At 34.1% G+C, this 27,760-nt stretch overlaps 1 protein-coding gene and 1 long non-coding RNA gene across 4 annotated transcripts; one reads left to right on the top strand and one right to left on the bottom strand.

Annotated features, from left to right (window-relative positions):
- Positions 1-101: 101 nt before the first annotated feature.
- Positions 102-4,092, bottom strand: LOC149424973 (uncharacterized). The gene is made up of 2 exons (XR_016305661.1): positions 3,878-4,092; positions 102-531 (listed from the first exon to the last, which is right to left on the bottom strand). It is a non-coding gene; the product is annotated as an uncharacterized LOC149424973 (long non-coding RNA).
- A 6,452-nt stretch (positions 4,093-10,544) lies between these two features.
- Positions 10,545-26,431, top strand: nmdyn-D7 (nucleoside diphosphate kinase homolog 7). Of its 3 annotated transcripts, none has more exons than XM_089650890.1 (7): positions 10,545-10,599; positions 11,273-11,556; positions 11,980-12,168; positions 19,040-19,238; positions 23,033-23,278; positions 23,931-24,041; positions 26,145-26,431. In XM_089650890.1, the coding sequence occupies exons 1-7, from the start codon at positions 10,597-10,599 to the stop codon at positions 26,280-26,282; spliced, it is 1,170 nt and encodes a 389-aa protein (XP_089507016.1). In that variant the 5' UTR covers positions 10,545-10,596; the 3' UTR covers positions 26,283-26,431. The 3 variants fall into 3 exon arrangements, with proteins under 3 accessions (XP_089507016.1, XP_089507017.1, XP_089507018.1); XM_089650891.1 differs by having other exon boundaries at positions 11,980-12,141; XM_089650892.1 differs by lacking the exon at positions 11,980-12,168.
- The last annotated feature ends 1,329 nt before the right edge of the window (positions 26,432-27,760 follow it).

Genomic DNA, 27,760 nt, shown 5'->3' on the forward strand with positions numbered 1-27,760 from the left:
TTTATTTATTTATAAAGACTGAGTTTACTATTCGGTACTCAAACCTATGAAAAGAGGCGATATATCAAATAAGTTAGCTGAGTTTTGTGTTCTGTTGTGACTGTTTATTTATCAATACGAGGTATCCTGTAGATAAGCTATCACGAGGATGTGGAAATACCCCCCAAGCGTTATTTAAATAATATGAAATCTTTGTACATAAACTATTTTCGTTTTATTATATAATGATTTAGGTAGGCACTTGAAGTGTATTTAATTAAACATATGATCTAGATATAATCAAATGGAATGTAGCATATCCTTCGCACCAGTAACAGAGGTAACTGAGGGAGACAGACAACGAAGAATACCGTCAAAGGACTTAACAAAATAAATAGGGCTATCCATACGAACATGACCCATAAAGACGCTGCAGCCATCATTTTTAGCGAGATGTACATCCGGTTTCATTGTAGCATGATTGAGAAATCTGGAACTTCACGTTCCAATAGTTCTGGATTGCACCACCATCCCAGAGGTCTGCTCTGCTACCTTGAAAATGTACAAAATAATTATTCCCTCTGTTAGTTAATGTAATATTACTGGTCCAGGTTAAATGTTCTGATTTAACTCTGGTTAAAATAAACTTCTAACATCATCTTGTGTCAAAGTATTAATCTTAATAAATTAATTATTTAAGACAATATTAGCGATTCTTAAAAGAAAATTTTAAACAGGAAAGTCTGAAAAAGGTATGGTTACATCTGGGACGTGAACGCAGGACCCTCTCCTTGGCGTTGTTTGACTACTACTATTCTATACTCTTCTTTGGCACAAAAATCTGGGTTCGATTTTACGTATGACACACAAGTGGCACCTAATAATCAAATGCCAAATCATTTTCATCACAACAATCCATGGTCAATTTCACATTTGGCCACTACAAAAGTGGCACCTAATAGTCAAATACAAAATCATCTTTATCACGACAATTTGGGTTCAATTTTACGATTGACTACTACAAAAGTGGCATCCTAAGATTAAATACTAAAGTTAAACCCAAAAATTTGTTATTACTTAAGTTATTGTATCTGTTATCAATTTTTAGCTAGGTACTTCTGAAGTCTAAAACCATTTTATTTATGAAAATGTTGACTTAATTTTTCCTTTAGCTTCCAGCAAAGTGATAACTAATAATTTTAAGCCCAAAACGGTCTTATTGACGAAAATCTGATATCCATCTACTAGAAAAAAGCTACCTACTAGAAAAGTGATGAAAAACCTAACAAAAAATTAAGTATCTAGTCATTTTTAGTGTAGGGCACAGGTATGCGGTCTGTGTACCTCTGTTCTAGGTGCACTCATGCCAAGAACATAAAAAGCCTAGGTTCATGGTTCATGATACACAGCACTCTATGCTTAAAATATTTAGGTAGGTACTAGCCTTATCATCTTTGAAAAAGGTTGGTAACTTCTGCTTTCAAATGGACACAATAAACGCATGGAGAACGATGAAATGATTAAATTTGTTTGGTTTTATTTCTTACTAGGTAGACCTACCTCAACACGCATAAATTTGACTCGACCTGCATAACTGGGCTCAAAGGTGGAGTGGACAAAATGATCTGTTTATTATTATAGCTCAAACATAACCTTGCTTATTAAAGAAGCAGTCATTTTGTCATAGTGGTATCTTTTGACATCTAACCTAATCTTTAATTTGCATTGAATATCTTTGAAAGATTTTTAACATCTGAATTCAGAAAAATGCTTTATTGTAGTTAATTGCTCTCTTTGAATAAGAAATTAGCATAATATAGTTAAGACATTATGATTAATTATTCGTTCAATCTTAATCATTGAGGACTGACAAACCCACTGCCCACACCTGACCTGTTTTGTGCAATACCTGAGTTGTTTGTATTTGCTCGAGGTATCCATGTATAACCATGAAAGTGTATGGCGAAGGTAAACTTGTTTCAAGGAGGCTGACACGACTGGTAAAATTAACCACTTGATGACAATTTAGATTCAGGGTTTTGGAATTTTGTTTTTGATGTTTAACACAATGCGTATTTAACCAATAAGTTGAAGGTTGTGACATGTACCTAATTAATAAAAAGTCAAATTTCGTCAGTCAGATATCAATGTTTTTGTCCAATAGTTATTGTACTTTTGAAAGGTTTATTAATAATTGTAGACATATCGGTGCAAAATAACATCATGTTTTTAAATAAATCTATTATAATGTCACTATTGGTTTGGGCAATGAACTTGGAAGAGGAAATTCACACCATTCCCGACTTCTGATCGACTTAAAACTCGGCATATAGACTACTTGTCGATGACAATGCATTTTATCAACTTTTGGTGGCGTTCGCGAACACACACGTATTTTTCTGAAATATACGAAATAAATCTTGGTAATATCCAATTAAGATTTGGCTTATGTGTAAGAAGTGTTACTTATTTTATTCAGTCCCTGGGTAGGAAAGTTCAACATTCAGTCAAACCATATATTGGTGAACGGATAAATCATCAAAATGATAATTCATCACATCTTTAAAAAGTTATATAAAGTCATGGAAAGTGATGACACAAAAACTTTATTAACTGGGTTAAATAGGTTAGTTTAGGTTTAAATTTTTCATTTTCATCATTTTGACTTTATATCATGACATTTTGACTTTATACCGGTCAGTGGTTGAGTGGGCATAGCGCTTGGGTCTCACCCGAGCGTCGCGTGTTCGATTCCTCGGCTGGCTAAGTCCTCCATCACAACACAAGCAAAATTTTCGGCTTTCTGTGGTGGTAGTAGGAGATTTTCAAACATTGTTGGGTTATTCATAACCTGGGAATGTTTGTCTTTCTTTTAAAAAAAAAAAAAAAATAAATTAAAAAATATCACTTTTTAGGTGTGTTGAATTGTCACTGTGTTGAGTTATCATGTAACCATATATATTTAATTGGCTACCAGACAGAAAGGTCAAAAATTCAACGTCGAAAATTGAAAATAGTTGAATTACATGTCATAGTATAAAATAAAGTGGGTATCCGCGTCTGTCTGTTTGTGCCCTTAGTTCTTCTAAACTACGCAACGGATTTTTATAGAGTTTTCATTATTCATTAGAGATTTTTTTCCGGAAGGTTTACATATATGATACATGCATTTTATATTTATAGAAAGTAGAGAAAAGTCGATGTTTTATGATCAAGTCATAAAATATATTTTCTGGCACTACATTGATAACGCTGACTAAACCATATGAGATGCATCAAAATAATGTAACACGGAATTATATTTCTTAAAAAAACCTACAGAAAATTCCGCTGTGGTATATGTCTATCTTTTAAGGATAACCTCCAGCAGCAGGTACAAGTCAGCTAGTATAGAAACAAAAAATGTTTTTTACGGGATGTCTTATTTTTTCCTACCTCCAAAATATTTATGAAATAGAAAATAATAATAACTGTTATTAATGTATTAGACACTAACGTATTCTCTGTAGACAAATTAGGAAATTATTACGAAAGATTTATTATAAATGTATGTAACAAACCGCTGTTGATAGGTAGGTACCGCATAACGATGATTATTATTATAATCGGCCGAAAATACAAAAAGTAGTTTTCAATTTCATAGTGATTTAGAATCATTATAAAATGGTTATTGCATTTATTGCAACTCATTGTAAATTATGAAATGCATTTTCCGTCCGCATGTAGTATGTTTTGTTAATAATTGAGGGATTGCCCAATTTCCTGCAAGTACGACAAAACCGATCATTTCTCAGAGATTTTGTGAAAAATTGATGTAGTTAGGTTGTAGATATCTACCCACATATTCTTTACCAGTCTGCTGACATTTAATAAAATGCTAATATAACAACAAACTTACCAAATCAATGATAGTAATCCCTTTTAAAAACTGAATCAGTCAGCAGTAGTAATCCTTTGTGTTCTCACTCCACTTTGTTTGCATAAAGTACGACCTTCGTTCAACGAATTATGTTTTATAGACACATAAATATTTGAGCAGAAAAGTGAAGAAAAACGATAATTCCAGTTGGATTCAAGCAACACGACTGCCGAAGGAGTTCCAGTCTCTGTTGCGTGGAGTCACTTGCCGCTCGACGGTATACGTCTCTTTCTCGATTGCCCTGAGCGGTGCGGCGAGAAGGCGATGGCAACATCTGACATCACAGTTTTATGCAACAGTCTTTATGTATTTGTGACGCAATGTGTTGGTCGGCAGGTCTCCCCACTTCCCGCCGAGGCAGGGCCGAATTTCTTCAAATCTTGACCTACTGTACTAAACTTTTCTTGTCAATGAGGTCGAGTCAGCATTTTGTTGTTATATTGCCCACAGACTTAAAAATCTTATAGTATTCAAATTAACAATATATCTATAACCAGAATATATCTCTGATAATGAGTCACTTTACTTCACAATGCCTTCCAAGTGCTTCCAAGTTAGAAAGGTGCAGATACCTACCTACTAATACCGATTTATATCGTTTTAAAGCAACTTAGTTCATATTAAGCCTTTCTTACTATCAGGAGGACAGCGCATTCTCGAAAATATCCAAAAAAAATTTAAAAGCTGATTTACGATAAATGTCGCAAGTTAGCATTACAACTATATTTTCTTCTTTTGGTGAATTTAACAATAATAAATCCAACATTCTTTAATTATCCTGTTTTATGCCTAAGTTACCAACACTTATTACAAAATTTGTGGCGTTCAACTCAAAATTTCAACCAATCAGTTTTCTCTCCTGCAGTGTGATTCTCACAGTTCTGACTTTAGTTTAGTTTAAGTAGGTATGAACCTATTCACATAATATAGTATAATTAGTATAAGTGTATATTAAAATATGATGACAGCATTTAAAACCTATCCTAAATACGTCGCAATATATTTTTTTGTGATTTCGCCTTCAAATTGGGTTATCTTACGTATTCTAAAATAAATTAAAACTTGCTAAAACGAGGTATTTCTACTGAGGAATCGTAAAAATTGAAAAACTGATATCGGCTTTTAGAAACAAGCCACATAAATTTCGCACTGATCTCAAAATTAACAAATTATTATAAGCAATAATTACTCGCCTGAAATATCCATACTAATTGAAAATATCTCCCGAGTGAAAATAAATGCCGCTGACGGGAATTGAACTCGCACCTTCTGATTGCCGGTCAGGTGCACTGAATCACTAAGCTACGTCGGCTTATTCCCAACCCGCCAAATAATTCAATATGTACTATATTTTTTCACCTGTAAACAACTTAGTAATTATTGCTTATAATGATTTGTTATCCTTTATGTGCTATGCATTAAAAACCTTGTCTTATTCTCTTATCTTACATTAGTTTACCTTTAAAAAATAAATCTCAAATTTATTTTACTATTCCTAATTAATTTCTAATATTCGTTTTTTTATTCTCGATGCGGTCCTCTTTGCCCAAGTTCGTTCTAAATCTTTCACGCTATTGGACTGGTTTGTCTTTAGAATGTGCAGTTCTATGTTCGAATGGGCGCAACTAATATATTTTTTATAAAATTATATATTTGGCACCCGTTTACATGACTATTAAGAATTACTACGTAATACAAAAATCAAGAAAAGAATATGAACTTTGTTACCAGTTTTATTAAAATGTGGAGGACGTGGTTTGAAGTCTGCGAAACGCAGGAAAATATAGATTTTATGTATTTCAATCTAAATTAATAACATTATTTTCTTTAGGCTTTAGAAAAATAAGGCACGTTATTGATACCTCCATGTCATAGAAAAGAGAAGTAGTTCTGTTTTCAAACACTTTTTGCTTCGCACACTTGCATGGCACAACATTGCAGTTTTAAACATGCATGTGAATGGAAGTTTGGAAGGGGTAAAAGCTGTTCATTATTCCACTAAACGCAATAATTACCATAGTTGAATTGTTAATTAACCGTTGTAAAAAGCATTTTTTTAATTTCATACATTTTGTTTTATTAAATAGATACCGATTACGTTAGTCATTTATCGATTTATACCTATGCATTCGCATGGATTAACCTAAATAATTTTACTGGCATTATTTGTGTTGTCAAATAGAGTAAATATCACTGCGTTTCTTGGCGATGACGATTTAAATATAGTACTTGATAAACAGTGAAAGACACTCTCAGTATCGGCCCTGGTGCAAGACCATCATTCAGAATTGAAACGTTGCCAGAATGGCTTTGACAATGTTTGGTGACCAGATCTGAATATCCAGGTGCTTCTCCACATTCGTCTACCCCATCTCCTTCCCCTCCCCACTACGTTTAACCTCACTACATACCCCAATTGCACGGAGAAAACTTACTGATATAAAATATTGCTAATTATGAATCTCTTCAAATTATTCGTATTCCGGTTAAAAACAGGACTGCAGGCCTTTAACGAATGAATAGGCTGTTTTCCCAATAAACTATCAGTAAAAAACGAAGGTGTTATGGCGATGTTGGAACACGTGTTCATAAATATTCTAAAATATCAGCAATACTCATTTTTCTCCATGTGGGGATGCCATAGTCTCACTGGCTCCAAATGGTTGGGAGCAGTTGGGACTATTGTACGGATTCACATAAAAAAGTACCTAGGTACTTACCTATATATTTTGTATTTGTTTACAAGTGTAATATAAGCCCCTTAGGAAATGTCGCAATTTCACTGGCCTTTAATAATCATAATCTTGCAAGTTACAAGGCCCTAAGTGATATTTCACAATTTTAATACCGACGAATCTACTCGATTAGTAGGTACCTAACCTACCTACATGCTAGCATACAAATCATTGATATGATTTCACAACCCAAGAATCAATCGGGGATGTAAATTGGTTGGCTGAATTTTGAGATGAAAGTGAAGGTACATATTTAAATACTTTATCGATATATAAATATTAGGTGGGTACTTACCTAAATTTTATTTTCTTTTAACGTTTTCAATTTTACAGTTGCAATTTGCATACATATACTATAAAAAAATTACGTAAGTACCTCAATCTAATTTTTCAAATATTGTTCTAAAAACGCTTATAAACAATAAGTAAGTACCTAACTACTATAGCAACATACGTTTATAATCTTTTCTAATCGAAAACATTTCGATAATGTGTCAGCTGTTATGTAGGCATGTAGATACATATTTTCCGATTCGATAAATAATTGCAAACGGTTTAAATATTTTCATATATTTTCAGATGCTGATATTTTCCATTTGTGCTTGGTTTGTAATTTATATTGTTAATTACGTATCCTTTCCCCCTGAGTAAGATATCTAAGATATCCCAGTTATTTTCATTAAGGTGTTTTATGTTTTTCTGTTTATTTATGTTTTTTTCTACACGTAACATGATTTTTATGTGGAAACTTCACTGGTTAATGCAATAAAATTGTAAAACTGTTTGTTTCCCCAAAAATAAAGTAGATAGTAAAGTAGTAAACAGTAAAGTAGGCCTTCATGGATTATCAACTCTTCTTGATCGTGTAAGTCAGCCAAGATCTTCCGATTGTACCTCTAAAGTCGAAGAAGTCACAATGTTCAATTGATATTTATGCATCTCGAATTGGGATTATATTACTGATTTCCAAATATTTTTTCTGATAATATTATTGTTTTCACGTGATTAGTAATATCAATCCCGACTATTAATATTTTTACTTACTTTGAGTTTGACGTCCTCGTGTGGTAATGGGTAAAAAAAGTAAAGAAGTTATCTGACTTGGTGCAGATCGGGTAATTGTAATTACAGATGTATCCTGCGAAGATTGTTTTCCACTTTCGTTCTTGACCACGCGTTGATGTTTTTCGTTCTATTTTTGTTAGTTTTCGTGTTGGTACTTATCCATTTACAAGGCTGTCCTTCCGTTTAAAATTTAATGGTTCCTATTTTAATAATAAACCTTATTTGTCAGAGAAACGTTTCCATTTAATCATTACGTTATTACCCAACACACATTACATATTAAACTAAAATATGTAGGTACCAACAAGCCGGTTGAATAAAGGTTTATTCACAACAACCAACCAATAAGTACCAATTTCTCCGACAGTGATGATTTTGAGATAATATTGTTTTTCCGCACACGACCTCAATTTGATAATCGGTGGAAAAAAGTGAAGGCTCGAATCATTGCACCATGTTGAATAATTTGTCAGATTTTATGAGCTTTAATTTGAACACACATTTTAAGACAAATTCTTACGACTAAATTCGAAAAATTAGTTTAGAGTTGTTATAATATTTCACCTTCTTTGTTTTCTTTTGTTTAAAGAAATTATCATCCCACATTATCATCTTAAAAAAATAGATTTTTGAAATGTATTTAGAAAAGAGACAACTTAAAAAATATTGTGCATAAATTTCATAAATATCTAATTGTCGTAAGTATTTGAGGACACTCTCCGGCGTGCTATTACTTGAAGGAGCAGGTAAACGTTAGCCTAGCTGCTCTGCCCCTTCCTAAAACTCTCGGCTTTATATACAAAAACAGCCAGAACCAGATACCAGATGACTTGAAGAAAATTAACTATTTTGAACATTCGCCACATGTATGGCTACTGCAGGAAATATTTGACAATTTTGATTTTAGGTACTTTTTAAAATAAAAAAAATATCACTATATCAAAATATTTTGGAGAGCAAAAAAATATATAATTCAAGTTCGTACAGTAGCCATAATCATACTGAACTCAAAATCATCAAAACTCAAAACTGAACAAAAGATAAATCTACTCAGAAATAACGAAGCTGACATAACTTTTTTCGAGGGGATACGAGAAAGCTGCTACGAGGGAAACATAAATTGTGTAAAATAAAATTTACATGCATTTCAAGAGATATTTACATCAAAATCGTTTATAGGAACATAAAAAAATCATAAAAAATACCTAATTTTTCTGCCGTCCAAAGTGGGATGTTCCATTAAGTCTTCCTTGACTTTTTCTACCATTTACCAAATACTGTATACCGCTGTGTTACTATTAAAAACTACATTACACCGACTTTAATTGACTACGTAACTCATTCCAGTGCAGATAATGCGTTAAGTCTTCCTTCTTCTACCACTCAAACCACTCTCTAAACACCCCTGGCGCTAATAAGAACAAACTTTGTAATTTACATCGCAATCGGATGAATAGTATAGGAACGCGTACAGGACAAACAAAGAAACATTCATTTTTATATATTATGTAGATGAAAAAAGTGAAGTGACCATAGACATATGAATATTAGTAGACCTGCCCTAAGTGATTAAAAGCGTATTATCCCCACTCCCCATACCGGTTCCATTGGAGCCGGCTGTGCTCGCGTATGGCCTCAAGTGAAATTTGAAAACGTGACGTCATCATTCTTGTGCGAACTATGGTCGAGGCATCATCGGTTCATTTTACGAAATAACACGGCAAAATGTTGACTTGTACTATGAAAACTTGTAAAAATAGATGTGAAAAAGAGAATAAACCCAATTGTCGTATTACATTCCATATATAAGCATTATTTTAATTTATTTTAAGCATATTCACATCGTATAATATGAATCAGTTGTTACTATCACATCGAGAAACGTCTGGACGCGAAACACAAAGCTGGTTGGTTGCTGGGAAGTAAATTATGAACATTTATAAAAGTGTCTTAACTAAATACTTAAACGAAATATTCGACTCTGAAAATAGAACCGAATTTTTTTGCCGAATTTGGACTTCGCAAATTTGTTCGTAACGTGGCGAGTAATTTGCGCTCCCATGTAAAAATGTCTATTCATTCAAAAGCAGATTTTACTTTTAAGAAGTAAATGGTGATATTATAATGCGAGATGCCTATTTACTGTCAGATTGATTTATTGACGAATCACAGCTTCACTCCCTTCGTTCTTCAACAGTTGATTTTACCCCTCGCCATTATCTTCTCGTCTATTAATTCCTATGTCTGTGGAAGTGACAGTAGCCTTTATAATACGTCCATGTAATAATATTTATATATGTTTTTGAGTTTTATATAAATTAGTATTTTTTCATTGTACAAAAAAAACTACCGGTAAGCTAAAAAACAATTGTAAAAAATTCCTCTATTTTTTAAATCAGATTTTTTTATATTGTCAATTGCATTTGTTGGTTACTAATATTAAAATGTGAAAAATTCTTACATCTGCTTTCAAAACCAGTAATTCTTTCTGGTATACAAAGCGAATCTATTATATTCATAAATTTCTGATAACAAAACAGTTTTTTTTTCATACTATACTCGAATTTAAAACCCGCGAAGACTCGCGGCCGGCGTGACGCTAGAAACAGCCAACCAAGGTAATGCCAACCAAGCAGGACGTTTTGAAGGGATATTTTTTCAGTTTCAGATAAAGTAAAAATAAAATTGCGTCTGTATGAATACATTTTTTTCAGACATAATATTTTTCACCGGAGCTTCTAAAAATGGTATATACATAAAATAAGTTTTCAGATTCCCTTCTTTATCGGCTGTTTCAAAACAATAATTGTCTTATGTTTCCTACCCTGCTCAATTTGACAGATCGTAACCTAGTAACCGCCAAACAAGTATGTTCGAGTTGTTCAAATCAACGAAATTATGGTAAGTTTGAATGATAACGCCGGCTGATCATTAAAATATTGAGAATATAACAAGATAAATACAGTTGCATACAGCATAAGCGTTTTTAATGAATCCTATCTAGTCAATCTGGCTTGAGTTTCTTTGTTTCATACATTACAATATTGATTAGTCTGTATTATTGTTCGTAAAAAATCTCAATTATGTGTAAGTAAGTAAGTAAAACAATCGATCAAGTGATAATATCAGTTCTAAACTGAAATTCTTGCTGAAAATGATTGCTATTCCATATTCTATTTTGTCATGAGATACCGTGGGGGTTATCAAAATTCTATATTAAAATATAACCTATCAAAATATACCGTACTCAAACTTGTGTTCACTATTGAGGAGCTGGATGAAATAACAACTTATGATGAAAATTGGATAAACTTGTCGAATTGACTGAAACATGTTAAAAGTTTTTTAAAAATATAATATTCACTTGTAACTGGTGTTCAAACTTTTGCGTGTAGCTCCAACTGTGTGAAACCCACGGAAGAAATATTTACGCAGCAGATAAAGAAAGGATTAAAGATACCAAAAAGGCGATGGTTTTTAATTTAGAGTCATAATTCTAATAAAAATATTATGATATCAAAATTATTAAAGACACAGGGAAAAGTTACTTTATTTTGACTATTTATTGTTACAGGATGATACCAGTGGTAAAGAAAAGTATACGTTTGTTGGCGAGTGGTTGGACCCTGAGCTGTCCACCGCTAAGCAATTCCTCGTGCACTTCTTCCCTCATGATAACTCCATCAGCCTATTTGACATCAAACTGAAGAGAACCTTCTTAAAACGAACCCCCATAGAAGATGTGACACTGAAAGACTTCTATATCGGAGGGTCTGTGAGAGTGTTTGGTCGTCAGATAAATATCAACGATTTTGCATGTGAAGACACAAGGAAAAAACTGGACAAGTCCACTGAAAGGTATTTTTTTGTTTATTCAATAAATATTTAACATACACAATGATGGGCTCATTATTGTATCTGTCTAAACAGAAGCTTATTAATTTGCTTGGTAAAGTTGCATTACTCGGCTGCAAACTTTAATAAGCTATTTTTTTTTTTTTAATAGCACTTTGTAACATCTAAATTTGCATTTGTGTCTAAATTTGTTCAAAATTCAAGTAACTGATTAATTAATTTATTTTTTGGAATAACTTAGTGAGTAAAACCTCAAATTGTAATATTTAATTATTGAAGACAATATAGGGTTCGAGTCCTAGATGTGACCGAATCTTTTTCTGATTTTTCCGTTTCAGATTTTAGTTTAGGAATCGCTAATATTCTCTTCAATGATTAATTTATTGATGACAATGTTTCAGATTAATGAATTGTTATTGTTTTCAGGACATTTGCTATGATCAAACCACTTTCCAGTGTTAAAGTGGGAGAAATAATACAAGCCATTGAGCAAAAGAAGTTTAGGATAATGCAAATGAGAATGGTGGAACTAACCAAAGACAGTGTCCCTTTGGCCTTTGAAAGCTTGAAGGATGACCCAGATATTCAGTATGTAACTAAGGAACTAACTAACCAGTATGTATCTTAGAACCGACAGACAACTGCCGTATTATGGCAACTTTGTACAACTACTTTTTGTTATTTTAGTTTATTTTGAAATAATTGAAATATCTGCTATTTTGTAGTAAAAATAATAAATAAAACCATCTCGCATTTTCCCGATGGGTAGGAAGTTAGGATAGACTGCCGCACAACTCTGTCTTGGCACACAATTCCTGCTTCATTCACATTTGTATGCTATCTCATACACACTCTTCTGTTATTCTGACTCTTGACATGACCTAACCCAAGTATTTTATTCATGACTTGTCTTCCTCGGACCTCACCGACCTCTTCTACTTTTAACTTATGTGTCGTATGTAAATTATTTTATCCTTATACTGGTTTATATCCAATTTAAATTCCTAATAGCTCAGTGAAATATCTCACTCTCACAATATTAATCCTCAAAACCGTGTCCGCTGTCATTTCTATGGTATATTAATTATCTTCTATCTATATAAATAAAAATGTAAATGTGTGTTTGTTCAAAATCTTAAATCTTCGAAAGTTCTTCACCAATTGAATATGTTTGTGCTTTTATATACCTATGTTATATAGATGTCACCTGTTACAAGGAAAACATGCATTTTGAAAAACAGTTCCATCTGTTGGACAAACGTGCTTTTTTGAAAAAACAGCTCCATATGTTGGGCAAACACACTTTTTTTTAAAACAGCACCATCTGTTGGACGTAAAAGCATCACGCGCTATTGTTTCACTATCTGCACCATAGACATATGAATATTAGTAGACCTGCCCTAAGTGATTAAAAGCGTATTATCCCCACTCCCCATACCGGTTCCATTGGAGCCGGCTGGGCTCGCGTATGGCCTCAAGTGAAATTTGAAAACGTGACGTCATCATTCTTGTGCGAACTATGGTCGAGGCATCATCGGTTCATTTTACGAAATAACACGGCAAAATGGTGGCTTGTGGTATGAAAACTTGTAAAAATAGATGTGAAAAAGAGAATAAACCCAATTGTCGTATTACATTCCATATATAAGCATTATTTTACTTTATTTTAAGCATATTCACATCGTATCAGTTGTTACTATCACATCGAGAAACGTCTGGACGCGAAACACAAAGCTGGTTGGTTGCTGGGAAGTAAATTATGAACATTTATAAAAGTGTCTTAACTAAATACTTAAACGAAATATTCGACTGTGAAAATAGAACCGAATTTTTTTGCCGAATTTGGACTTCGCAAATTTGTTCATAACGTGGCGAGTAATTTGCGCTCCCATGTAAAAATGTCTATTCATTCAATAGCAGATTTTACTTTTAAGAAGTAAATGGTGATATTATAATGCGAGATGCCTATTTACTGTCAGATTGATTTATTGACGAATCACAGTCAGCTTCACTCCCTTCGTTCTTCAACAGTTGATTTTACCCCTCGCCATTATCTTCTCGTCTATTAATTCCTATGTCTGTGATCTGCACAGACACACTGAGCCACATGAATGCCTGGCAGGGTACAGCTAGTTATTGAATAAAGTTATTATTATTTATTGTAGTATTGTAGTTCTCCTAGAAAATTATTCAATATTACATTTTCATAACAAAGTATTTTAATCAGTTTATTTGGAGTCATCTGTTGCAATTTACTGGAACTATTATTTATTTATTTATTACACGCCCTAGTGGGCTTTTCTTTAAACAAAAATACAAGAATTTTGTATCAGAGTAAACACTTAAAAATTAATACAATAAACAAGAATGTAAACATAATGGCACAAATGAATCCTCACGCATATAATTTAATTTAAAAGATTCAACAAAACAAAATAGTAGAAGCGGAGAAGTTATATGGGTACATAGGTCTATTTGTGTCTAGAAGAATAAAAGTGATAGAATATACAACATTTATACTGATTAGTTTTCAAATGAAATATATAAATTATTACTTTATTATTTATTAAAGAGTTCATAATTAATTTGTTGTATTGATGTATGACAGCCTCCGTAGTCGAGGGTAAGGCTCTCGACTAGCAAGCTGGAGGTCGCAGGTCAAATACCGGCGTACGCAAGGAAATTTTATTTGATTAATTTGTGTTATTTCACAACTTCAATTAAAATAATATATAGTGATTTTTTTTTGGGGTATTTAGCCGTGTTGCCCTATCTCCTCCTTTAACCAACGTTTCGGACAGCATTGCAGTGTCCATCATCAGGGCAGATCTGTAGTATATAGTTTATTTTCGGCATGTTCCAGAGTGGAAGATACTCTCAGTGTCGCCTTGGTGTAAGACCACCATTCAGGATTGAAACATTTCTTGAAATGGCTTTGGCCGTGTTTGGTGACCAGATCTGATTAGCCAGGCACTTCCTCTTACAATTCAATTCAATTTATAAATTAAATTTAAAAACATTACAAAATTGTTAATTTGAATTCGTTTTTAAATACATTTTTTATGGAAAATTCTGTCATAAATGTATACAGTGGGTATATCAACTATAATTTCCCATCTCCTTCCCCTCCCCACTACCTTCAGCCTCACAACATACCCCAATTGGGGATGCCGTAGTCTCACTGGCTCCAGACGGTTGGAAGCAGTTGGGACTCTTGTGCGGTTTCACTTAAAAATAAGTATTCCTCCAATCACTGACTACTGTTTTATATTGGTTTCTTCTCTAAATAGTACAAAACAAAGTTGCTATCGGCGTCTGTCTGTTTGTGCGCTTAGTTATTCTAAACTAGGCAACGGATTTTGATAAGGTTTTAACTATCATTTAGAGATTTTCATGTTATAACGAGCATGAGGGGACCGACTAAATTTACTCCTTATAGCCATTAATCGTTATGTTCATTTAAAAAAAAATCATATGCACTTACCTACCTGCCTCTACTATCAATATATTCGCAAAAGTACAGTATATTTTCAAAATACGAGTAGGTATTACATATAAAAAAAAATAATTAGAAAAATACACTTTTATAACTAAAATTATTATCAATTATTCAAAAAATTTCGCTTTCATGCTTCTGAATTTCCTCTTCAAAACAATTAACGCATTATAACTATCATCACCTGGTTCAAGGCTTCCAAAAAAATCACCAATTGTTTTATTGTAACTAGCTTGTGCGTATCCTACCGCTTGTAAAATCTCACTTGTCATAAATAACTAGCTTGCAGGATTATTTTGGCTTTCGGTTGTAAAATTTTACTTGTCACAAACCTGTGATGCACAACCCGCGGCCCCATTCTTGCAGCTCGCATGTCAATTTCATACGGCCCACATGGCTGTAGAAAAAAATCTAAATGTTTGGGGTAATTCTTGAAAACCCTGGCTGAGAATTTTTTTGTTGATAGTGTTTTTGTTAATTTACGCTGCATTTCCTAAGTGGAACCAAATTTAAGGAACCGGTTTGACAACGACAAAATTCAAAAAAATTAACAGAAACCTTAACTCTTGAATTTCGCTGTCATTCTGAATTTGACGGCCGGCATAGTCCAGTGGTAACGCATTGGACTGCCATTCCGAAGGTCGCGGGTTCGAACCCTGCGTGCGCAAATAAATTTTATTTGATTAATTTGTGTTATTTCACAATTAATTAATTAAAATAATATAAAGTATATTTGCGGCACGTTCCAGAGTGGAAGATACTACCAGTATCGCCCTGGTGTAAGACCACCATTCAGAATTGAAACGTTGCTCCAAATGGCTTTAGCCGTGTTTAGTGACTAGATCTGAATAGCCAGGTACTTCCCCACCTTCCTCTTTCCCTTCCCCACTTACCTTCAGCCTCACAACATCCCCCAATTGGGGATGCCATAGTCTCACTGGCTCCAGACGGGAGCAGTTGGGACTCTTGTGAGGTATTCACTATAAAAAAAAAAAAAAAAAATCCCCTCCCTTTAATGAAAAAAAAACAAAATCCGCTTGTAGGTCACGGCCTGTTTGAGAAATAGGCAAAGCCTCTGGCCATCTGCTGAAAAAGTTGTACATTACTATCATAAATTTACCCCGTGCCCGATGTAGGTACTCGTCAGTAGGTACCCTCATAAACATATTTATTGGGTTTTTAAAACAAAATTGACGATGAGTTGTAATACAAAAGAAGACGAAAGAAGGGAACGAATTTCGCATGACTTTCGCAGATTTTATGACCATTTTATTTACATTGTGCCCGATGGATAGCAATAGTTCACATAGCCGAAAACCTTACATACGTAGTGCCATAAAAATATGAATCCGTTTCTAACGGAATAGGAAATTGTTGAATAATTACCAACTTTTTTTTCAGACCCAACGACCCATTCATATGTTCAGAAATGATGTTAACAAAATTATTTGCTCTGTATATTAGTGAATCAACCTCGTTATTAAAGTCAACAATTATATGAAGATAAGGCTGAACTAAAATATCGTTCTGTAATTGCTCATTATAGCCCTGAACTCGCTATTGCCGTGATCATTATAACCGAGTTCGATTGTATAATACATGCACATTATATTTATACAAAGTAGAGAAAAGTCGATGTTATGTAATCAAGTCGTAAAAAAAATATTTTCAGGTGCTTACATTGCTAACGCTAGTAAACCTTATGAGAAATATCAAAATAATGTACTACGGAATTGTATATCTTAAAAAGGTCTACAGGAAAGTAGACAATGGAATATGTCTATCTCTTAAGGATAACCCCTGGCAATGCCGCCTACACGTTGGCTAGTAAATAGTAAATTAATGCCGTTGAATTTTCGTAGTTATTTTGCCATGTCTTTGTTACTTATGTCAATATTTGATGATAGATCCCTAGTTTTTTAGTTAGAAAACCATTGGAACTTATAAAAAATATGTAAAACCATATCTCACAAGTAAATATTCATAAAAAATACTACGGTCAGTAATTTAAATTGGCTTAATTTTATACTACAACTAAATAATTAACCATCACGCCGTTTCTCCGCAGGGATAGGCAGAGAGGATGGACCGCCAAACAACTCGGTCTTTGCACAAAATTCTTGCCTCATTCACATTCATACATCGTCTCATACATACTGTTCTATTATTCTGACTTTTGACATGGCCCCACTCGAGTATCTGATTCACTTGTTCGTGCTATGTCTTCCTCGGGCATCCCCGACTTCTGCTACCATTCGCATTTGCATCATATATCCTCCTTACACTCCTATCTTCGCTCATTCGCTCTACATGCCCAAAACATCTAAGCGTCCCTTTCTTAATCTTACTCATTACGCTTACATTAGCCTTGCACTCTTTGTGGATCTCCACATTCCTCACACGATCAAACATGGTTTTACCACACATACGCCTCGGGGATTTCATCCATCATTTCAACAGCATCCAAACGGTGGAAATCTTCCGGTTTATGCATACAGATCTGAAAATTATCTACAAAAAGAAGAAACATCAAACAATGGAACAAATTCGTTTTTCACTGGTAGCCTCATAGAAAATAGAAACAAGGGAGATGGGCCATGAATCATTATTAGTATGAAAAAATTCGCACAACGCATGTCATCAACATCATTCATCCATTTATTGCAGCGGCGCCTCGCCTTTGTTTCTACCTACACACCTGTAAATGATATTTCTATTTCATTGGCTGTGCCGAATAAATTCTCCGTACAGTTTGGTCGAAGCTCGGCGATAGTCTATGCTTTATTCCTTGTTTAAGAGACTCAAAATAAATCAATATTTACTCTTAGTAGTAATAGCTGCATGATTATCTTCAAAATATATAAAAATCACGTGTCACTGTGTTCGTACACGCTAACCTCCAAAACTGCCGAAACGATTTTAATGAAATTTTGTGAATGTTAATGGTTGGTCCCAGCTTGAAATATAAGATAGTTTTGGACCCATAGCTGGCGCTGTTGTCAAGATCTAAAAAAAAAAAATCATAATTTTTTTTTTTTTTCAGATTTCTCATCCAAAAATACATACAGCCACATATTTTAACTTCCCTATATAGCAGGCGGTCTGTGGCAGGATAACGTATTATGTTATAAAATGCATTTCAAATGGTTGAGTTCATTGAGTTCATTCTAACTGGTTTCTAATCTTAATATATTGCAGCCTGCATATGTTTGTGCTCGCAAAACTCGAAAAGTAGACGACCGATATCGCTGACAATTTCAAAGTTTGTGGTTATTAGTGCCAGGAGTGTTTAGAGATGTTTAAATGGTAGAAGAAGTAAGGGACATCCGAAAAATACTTGACGCAATATCTCTTCACCGTGATGAGATACGTAGTTGAATTAAAGATGATGTAATGTAGTTTTTTTAACAGTAACATTGTGGTATAGTAGTGAATGGTAGAAGTAGTCAGAGGTGCTCGAGAAAGACATTAGCAATAGCGAAGCATTGCGGGGGATCCACTAGTAACGGTTCCGTGATATTTCTTCAAAATGAAAATTCAACACATCTTTAAAAAGTGATACAGAGTCATTAAGAGTGATGAAACAAAAACTAGGTTTAATAGTTACCTATGTAACCTATTTAACCTAGTTTTTGTTTCATCACATTTAATGTCTTTATATCTTCTTTTGAAGGTGTGTTGAATTGTCATTTTTTTATAAACACAAATTTAAATGGAATTGATGGGTTCCATGATAACTCCTCAAAATGACAATTCAACACACCTTTAAAAGAAGATATAACGTCATTAAATGTGATGAAACAAAATAGGTTAAATAGTTAAATTTGTAATGATGAAACAAAAACTAGGTTAAATAGTTACATTTGTAACCTATTTAACCTAGTTTCACTTTTCATGACTTTATATCACTTTTTGTAGGTGTGTTGAATGAGATACCCGGTCACCACTAGTATGTAACATTGTATATTTACAAACAATATTTTATTTCAGTGGAATAGTAGAAAATTTGTCAAGCGGTCCAGTTATCGCCATGGAACTTGTCAGCGAAAACGCCCTCAGCAAATGGACCCAGCAAATGGGGGACAAGGACCCTGTGCTGGCCGAACCAGGCTCCCTAAGGAATCAATATGGAATTGATAAAGTGCAGAATGCTGTCTATGGTTCAACCAGTGCTACAGAAGCATTGAAAGTAAGTACGGTTACATTTTTTTTTTCAACATTAACTGCACACTGGAGGCCCTGAGGAAAATTATTCCCCTCAGGGCCTTTGTCATCTTTGGGGATGCTGTGTGGAGTGTCTTTTTAAGAAAAGGAAGGAGAGGAAGTCCTGAAATCGGAGTGTCTCCCCAAACCGGCCTCTCCCGATCCGGCTCACCACGCAGTTGGGGGCAGGCGCATGCTCCGCCAACACCTGAACACATCTTACCCAATGAACCCGGACACCCTTGCTAAGTAACCAAACATAGCAAACTATTTGGGGTGACCTACGGCAGAGCTGTTGGTTATCCAATAAATGGTTTCTGGGGCGGCGGTACCCATTCCTGCCTCCCAAATTGAAAATATAATTCATAACATTGATAATATAATGTTATTATTGTTTGTTTAAAAAATGATGCCACATAGAAGTTTTGCAATTGTTGAAGTTACAATATACAACTGATAGATCTATTGTAACCTCTCACCTCTCCCTCTTTCTCATAGACAGCAAATAATGCAACAGAAATGTGGTTATAATCGGGGCCGGTCCTGTGCAGGCTGGAGCACTCCACTCCGGGCTCTGACTTGCCAAGGAGCCAAGAAGCTAAGGTGCTTATAATGACCCAACATCTTACACAGCGCCCTTGAGGTTTTTATTTGCACCAGGCGCCGTTCGGATCAGGGTTGGCCCTGGGTATAACGGAGCTCTCAGTAGCAGGTCCATATTCATCAATATCTTAACTATTCATTTATGTGAGCAGATTTGCATATGCCACAGCAAGATAAATATATTGACAGTGATTACCATTTCAATAGTTGAACAGGAACACCTTGGCATTAGTCTTATCTGAAATATTACTTATTTCAATATTAACTTTATGAGTTATCTGATGTTTAAATCCCATGGAAGGATTTGTGTAAAATGGTCAGTGGTTGAGTTTTCATTTTGCATAAAATGTTGTAAATTGATTCTCCAGGCATACCGCTGAAAGATTAATTGTGACAATATTGAATTGCAGTGGCGGTTCTTCACAAGGGGACGATGGGGTACACCCGAAACCTACTTAAAGAGAAAAATAGTAGAGTTTGTCTTCATCAAAATTAATGATTTCTTTATACATAAAACCAATTAACATTTGCAGAAATATAATAGAAAAATTTATTTTGGATTTTTTCAAGCTCGAACGCGAACTTCCTTGTAGTTTACTAAAGCATACAAGCTTACATATACAATAATATATAACATATATACATATAACATACATATATGCACAGTCAGGGGACGTCACTGAGCTTTTTCGCTTGAAATTATTTTAGATTCGTTCCTTGGGAATTCTACCCTATTGCGCATGCGCATGTGAATCTCGTAGAGTTTGGGGACGGACTTTATAATCCCCTTACAAGCATTGGGCAGTTTGCTAGTTTCGGGCAGGATTCGCCAACATTCAAATTAACGATAATCTTGCAAGATATGAAGATATTTTTAAATACGTCTATTTGAATTTGGCTCAATTATTGGCGTGGTTGACTCCAGTCCCCAGGAAGGCAGGTTCAATCCTCAGTCAAACATATTTTTTTAAACTTTTAAAAGACAAAAACTTCACAGCAGTTAAGGGGAACGGCTTTGAGGAGGACTCGATTGTGTTTTTTGTTACGATAGCAGAATAAACACATATTAACACACTTTAATCGGGAAGAGTATTTCTACCCGTTTGGTCGATTGATGCTTAACGTCGGGAAGGGTATTTCTACCTTCTGCGCCCGCCTCATTTCAATGGCAGAAAAGAAGAAATTATCCTATGTTTTTATATGAATATTATATACCAATCTCTTTGTAAAGGTCCCAACTATATGTACATAATTATCAAATTGCAATGCAAGTCTTTTTTTTGTATTTACCTTGGAGTCTTTTGTGTACATCGATATTTCAACTAAAATGACATATATTATTGAACACCTGACACTTGATAGATATTGCGTTTGAAGATCAACGAAATAAGTAATTTAGATAACATATTCTGTTATTCTAATACTTCGATTCCTGGAACGAGGGTTTTTATGACCATGAAACCCGAAACAAATCTCTCTATCTCTGTTCCGCACCCACTCAACTCCTAGGTGCGAGCGAGCGGAGAGTGTCGGGCGCATTTAAAAACAGCAGGTATCGGCAAACACAGTTAGGCGGACCATAATAAATATTTACAAGTGCATGCCAGTTTTTAAAAAGCAAATTGTCCTACGTTTGTGTTCCGAGGAGATAATATTTATATTTGCTTTTTCAAACCTTTCAAAATGGATTCTGAAAATTACGAAAGTGATGATGAAATCGTCGCAAATAATTTATCTGCCTGTTCTAGTAATTATTTGCCTGAATTCCATAGTGAAAGAGAAGAATCTAGTGGAAGTGAAGGAAATTCCTTGTAGGAGAAGAATGTCAGTGATGCCATTACAGTTCAGTGATTCTGAAGAAAGTGATATGGAGGAAGAACAATGAAATATTAGATGAACAATTTTTACACCTGGACTGTAACTGATTATATAAAGGTGATTAGAAACTTAAACTTAATAGTGTATGGTGAAAAACAATAAACAATATCACGTGAGCAATACGAGAAGAATTCTACGCTTTTTGAAAAAATAATTTCATTTGAAAAAATAACCAATATTATTACCACGTTCTGATGGTTTTGGTCCGCTGTACCGTGCGAGGGGCAATTGCACATGTGGTATTTCAATGGGTAATAATGTGTTACTCTGAGATACTTACTAGAGATTTTCCAATTGTTTTTGTTTTTGTAATGATTTGGGCTTGATGAAAATATAATAATTTGTAATTTTATAAAATTGAAACCTAGTTTATACTTAAAAAATTGAACCCTAATGACCCAACAATGACTTTGTTTTCGATTTTTTAAGTTGCATCAGAAATAATACTTGGTTTTCGGCTAGAAATTTTATAGCTTGGGTATGCTGAGTTGGTTTGTAGAAAATTCTATTAAAATATTTCCATTATTTTCGAATTTATGGCGATTTAAAACAAATTAAAGAAATTCGCGCGGGACCTTTATTTTGACCCCGTTTTCAGCGGTCTGCCGGCGAAAAAAATAACCCGATCAAAGTGTGTTAATAAAATAGTTAAATTGTAGTAAAAAAAACTATTTTACAGGTTGATATTTTATTATTATGTAATATAAATTTGTATAAATTTAGAGAGAGAGAAATGTAATTATTTTGTGTTTACACAGCTGATTAGGTGCATGACTCGTCTGTAAACATTTTTGTTTGAGAAATTTTATAATATATTCTTCGGGTAGTGAGATTTCAGTACACAAAAAAAATCCGATCCCCGCCATTGAAGAAGTGTTGAGCCGCCACTGTTGAATTGTATCTACTAACTTACAATATTTTTATGATCAACATCATTATCGTCTCGGCGCCAAATCCTAGGGTAGGATTTGGCTTCTCCACAAACGCTGTCCACTGGCTGCAGTCCCTTGTCATTCGCCTCCAGTCCGCCATCCTTCCCTTCCTGTTCCCATCCTCCTACACGCAGTCTATTCTCCTCCTCCTCGGTCTGCCTCTGGGCCACTTCAAAAGACGCACCCACTGGGTCATAACTTTGGACGTCCTATCTTCCGGCATTCAGAATCTTTTTCATGTTCATGATTCATCTTTATCTTGAAGGATCCATTTTATACTGTAGATCCAAAGATTTTCGCACAATCTTATGCTCAAATACTGGTAGATTGGTCAACAATTAAATGTATATTGTTTCTTTGCTTACAGGACCTGTCATATTTCTTTCCCACTGGTAAAACAAAGTCCATGGGTCCTCCTGCAAATGCCGTTTTCAGCAATTGCACCTGTTGCATTGTCAAACCCCACATCCTGAGGGAGGGGAGGCTGGGAAGTGTTCTGACGGCCATCGCCCAGGAGGGATATCACATCACAGCTCTGAAGATGGTCTACATGGAGAATGCTAATGCCGCAGAGTTTTATGAAGTTTATAAAGGAGTGGTGCCAGACTATATGGTAACAACAGTTCCATGACAAAACAGAATATAGTGGTCCCAGAGAGAGGTTGTACGTCATCGATGAAAATTTTTCCTTCTAGCACATCTTGTATGAAAACGAAAAAGACAGAAGATTTTAGAATGATGAATTCACGTATGACCTCTCTCTGGGTCTACTATAGTGAAAAAACAGAACATTGAAGAAAATATAAAGCCAACAATAAAACTAATCTCACCTATTATTTAATCATAGTTACCGGTAATAACAACACACTAATTATTCTTCAATAGATTAATATTTTGGTTTGCACTGTACTTTAGGTAATTGCAGGTTTTCAATGTACTTTAGAATTTACTAGCAATCAGTTGTGCCCAAAGTGGTTTCAAATTATTATTTGCATTAAGCACAGCACTATTTTTATTCCATCCTGAACACAACCAGTTTGGAATGGAATTTTTACATTTTAGATCCAATTAATACAGCATATTTTTATGCTGAAACTGGTATTTGTAAATTGTTATTAGCTTTGTGCTAATGTTCACAAATATCTACTTTAAATTAATCTAGTATTTCCCAAGTCTCTCAAATTAAACAACATTTTAATAGAACTATGTAATAACTTTGTTTTTTTTTTGTTACTCTGTAAAATGAAGTTATTAATTTGTTTCAGGGAATGATTGTGGAACTGACTTCTGGTCCTTGTGTGGCTCTGGAAATAGTTGGCCCTCCCGAAGTCAATACTCCCGTGGAATTCAGGAAACTAGTCGGCCCTGCCGATCCGGTGAGCTCATCAATAGGTTCTTGCTATTAGCATAGTTCGATAGGAATTCTTCACTTCTTATCCAATTTTAAGAGATTTTTACTTTTAATAAGGTGTATGGTTCAAAAAGATAATGGTATCACTGTCAATATTTTTCAATGCCTCATAATTTGTGAAATATAACATAAGTAACTAATGGATTTGTATTTACGGAAATTATTTTTACTAATCTGACCACATGTTTCATTAGCTATTAACAATTAAAAGCTGTGTGAAAAAAGCCTCTTTTACAGATCCTTGTTTGCTTATTTTTAAATCTTATAGATTTAGTTGTTTTTAGGATTTTCTTGAGTCTTCTTTAGGTTCTCTTGGATACTTCTAAAAATCTAAACAATTCAGTTAGATATTATTTTGGATTTCAAGAGTTCTTACTCCATGGCTGTAATTTTTATTGGGATTGACTTCTAACAAGAATCTAACATGAATTTTCACTATAAGTTTTAACAAATCATTCATAATATTAAAATTCCTATCTACTTACCTACACAACTTTTAGAGTCTGGGAGCTACTTTTTAAATTAGTTTGCATTGGATATACTTCTAATAAGAATCTTACAAGAACCACTTTTCGTGGTAACATTGCTTTTAATTGTTCAAAATTTTTGACATTAACACACTTCAACCGGGAAAGGTAGTTCTACCCGTTCGGTCGATTGATGCTTAACGCCGGGAAGAGTAGTTCTACCTTTTGCGCCGGCCTCATTTCAATGGCAGAAAAGACGGAATTATTCAATGTTTATATATTAATATAATTGTTTAATTGTTTTTGGTTAACTGGAGTATGTATATATAACTTGAATGAGAAACTATACTTTTTTGGAACAAGTATAAAATTTTATTGACACCGTACAACAATGTATTCCCAATAAGTAATTTCCCGCCAACGGATTGAGATGTTCCTTTCAAAGAAGTTTTTGCAGAAGAGATCGGCGATGGCGTTACAATGCGTTTTATTAATCTCAGTTTGCTGGAGGGAGAAAAATGATAACCTGCCATCTGTCCCAAAAAGCCCAAACCATCTGAACCACAACCAAACTCAGGTTCAACCTCTGGTTTGGATCTTAATTTCAACAATTATATACCAATCTCTTTGTAAAGGTATGTACATAATTATCGAATTGTAATGCAAGTCTTCTTTTTATATTTATCAACTTGCCTTTCATTTACATCGGTATTTTAACAAAAGGATAGTATATTATTTAGATAACATATTTTGTTTTTGTAATAATTCAATTCCTGGAATGAGGGTTTTTATGACTGTGAAACCCGATTCGAATCTCTATCTCTGTTCCTCCCCACTCAACTCCTATGTGCAAGCGAGCGAGAGATGTCGAGCATATTTAAAGAAAGCAGGTATGGGCAAATACCGATAGGCGGACCGTAATAAACATATTACAAGGTTAATTGAGTTGCATTAAAAATAATATTCGATTTTAGATTAGTACTTTTATAGCTAGGGTATGCTGAGTTACTATGTAGAAATTTTTATTAAAATATTTTAATTATTTTTGGGGATATGGTGACTAAAAATAAATAAAAAAATTCGCGCGGGATTTATTTTCGCCCGGAGACAGTGTAGCGCCAGTGCAAAAAGTAATCGCCAGAAATTTGTTTTATGGAAATAATAATATTATTTATTCTTCTTAATTGTTATAATAATTATTATTTTCACAATTCACAATCATCTAAAATTTTAATTTTAAAATCCTAAATTTGCCATACGATCAACAGGTTGGGAACCCTTGCTATTTGAAGACGAAATAGCATTGTGATACATGCAGACAATGAGATAAGAGATAAACCGTTAAAAGTGTGTGGTGGGCGTGTCTGGTTCATCCGATCTCGTGTGAATTTTCCATTACTTATAGTGAAATTGATTCTGATGAAACCTTTTCAAACATCCAAATTTTTTCTTGATCAGAAGAGAATCAATTTCATTGGCTTGTCTGACGAAAGGTTATATGTCAAAATAGGTGACATCTGTTATCTTTCAAATTGGTACAGATCACAGATTTTGTGTTGATTGTCAATACTTATAATTTATTAAACTGTTTATATTTTCAGGACATAGCCCGCCAGCTCCGGCCCAACACACTTCGGGCCAGGTTTGGGAAAACCAGACTCCAAAATGGAGTTCATTGCAGCGATTTACCTGAAGACGGCCTGCTAGAAGTGGAATACTTCTTCAAGATATTAGATTAATAAAACCTTTGTACCTACCTACCAGGAGCGTGTAGTCCACGGAAAAGAAAAGATGTCCGGCTTCTATGAACTGCACACCCTATCTACTTACCTACCGATTTACTTAATATTTTGTATATTATTGTGATCTCTTTGAAAAAGAAATGGAATTTGTGCTATCTAGTTTTTGTAACATTAAATAAATACATGTGTTTTATTATTAATTTATGGTGTTTTTTTATTATTATTTATTGATTGACCATCGATTAGACAATTTAAAAAATTTAAAATATTAATGTATTTAAAAAAATCAATCCGTAAAAAACAAGTTTTTTTTTTTACTATAAATAAATCTATTTTCAATTTTTGACCTAGTTGTGCAAACCCTTTGGCCGGCTAGTAGTCAATTGAACCTTCCTACCCCGGGAACTGGAGTCTACCACGCTAACAACTGCTCCAAATCCCGATTGGTTAGGACTGATATATTTGTTTCGTATATTAACTGCTGTCATGTCATCCGATTTCAGAGAAATGTCCGCATGTGTATATGTGATTGCCACTAAATCTGTACAGGGTGCATCGGCACGTACCCGACAAACTTTAACCAGCTATTCCTTAGCATATTTGGAGTAAAAAATCTCATGTGCACTTTGCTGTCCGGTAATGTTTTTTTTTAATAAAAAATTTACTATTCATATTTTCACCACATGTCACCACTGTTTTATCCTTTGTCAAAGTTTGAAAACCCATCTGGCAATATTTTATTCGAATTCCGTTGAATAATGCCCGTGTGTACCTATATTGGCGCACTTTTACAATCACAACGAAATGGCACGGCACCATTAGTGTCATTTTTAACTATTATTATTTAGTGAGTGCGAAAGAGCGAAGACGCTTTTCGACATACTTGCTTATAACAGCTGTTGAACACGAAAAGCAATGCCAATGACAGTGATGTAGAGTGGAAATTTTTAATTTTTTTGTTTTTAATTAAAAAAAAAATGCTACCGGACAGCAAAGTGCCCATAACATTTTTTACTCCAAATGTGCTAAGGAATAGCTGGTTAAAGTTTGTCGGGTTAGTGCCGATACACCCTGTATACATAAAAATGTTTGTTTCTTCAAAATCTTAAATCTCCGAAAATTCTTCATTGATTGCTTTGAAATTTTGACACAACGTTGCATTCGAATACTCATGTGTTTTCATATACATATATTATATAGATGTCACCTGTGTCAGGTAAGAACATGTTAATAGTGCCATCTCTTGGACGTAAAAGCAACACAAGCTATTGTTTCTCTATCTGCACAGACAGACTGAGCCACAGCAACGCATGGCGGGGTACAGCTAGTGATAAATAATATGGTTAATTTCCGCTTCTAAAATTTGCATTCATTCATCACCAATAACAAAAATGAAAATTAAATAGATGTTTGTAAAAAAAAGTTAAATTCAAATGATGTAATATTTGTCCATGACAAATTTGAAGAAATATAAA

The sequence above is a fragment of the Hesperophylax consimilis genome, chromosome 3, assembly GCF_061612785.1.
Source record: "Hesperophylax consimilis isolate HC1 chromosome 3, BYU_Hcon_1.0, whole genome shotgun sequence".
NCBI classification, from domain to species: domain Eukaryota; kingdom Metazoa; phylum Arthropoda; class Insecta; order Trichoptera; family Limnephilidae; genus Hesperophylax; species Hesperophylax consimilis.

Coding starts and splice junctions, on each gene's coding strand:
- nmdyn-D7 (XM_089650890.1), top strand. Junction 11,557..11,979: donor CTGGACAAGTCCACTGAAAG/GTATTTTTTTGT, acceptor TATTGTTTTCAG/GACATTTGCTATGATCAAAC. Junction 24,042..26,144: donor TAGTCGGCCCTGCCGATCCG/GTGAGCTCATCA, acceptor TTATATTTTCAG/GACATAGCCCGCCAGCTCCG.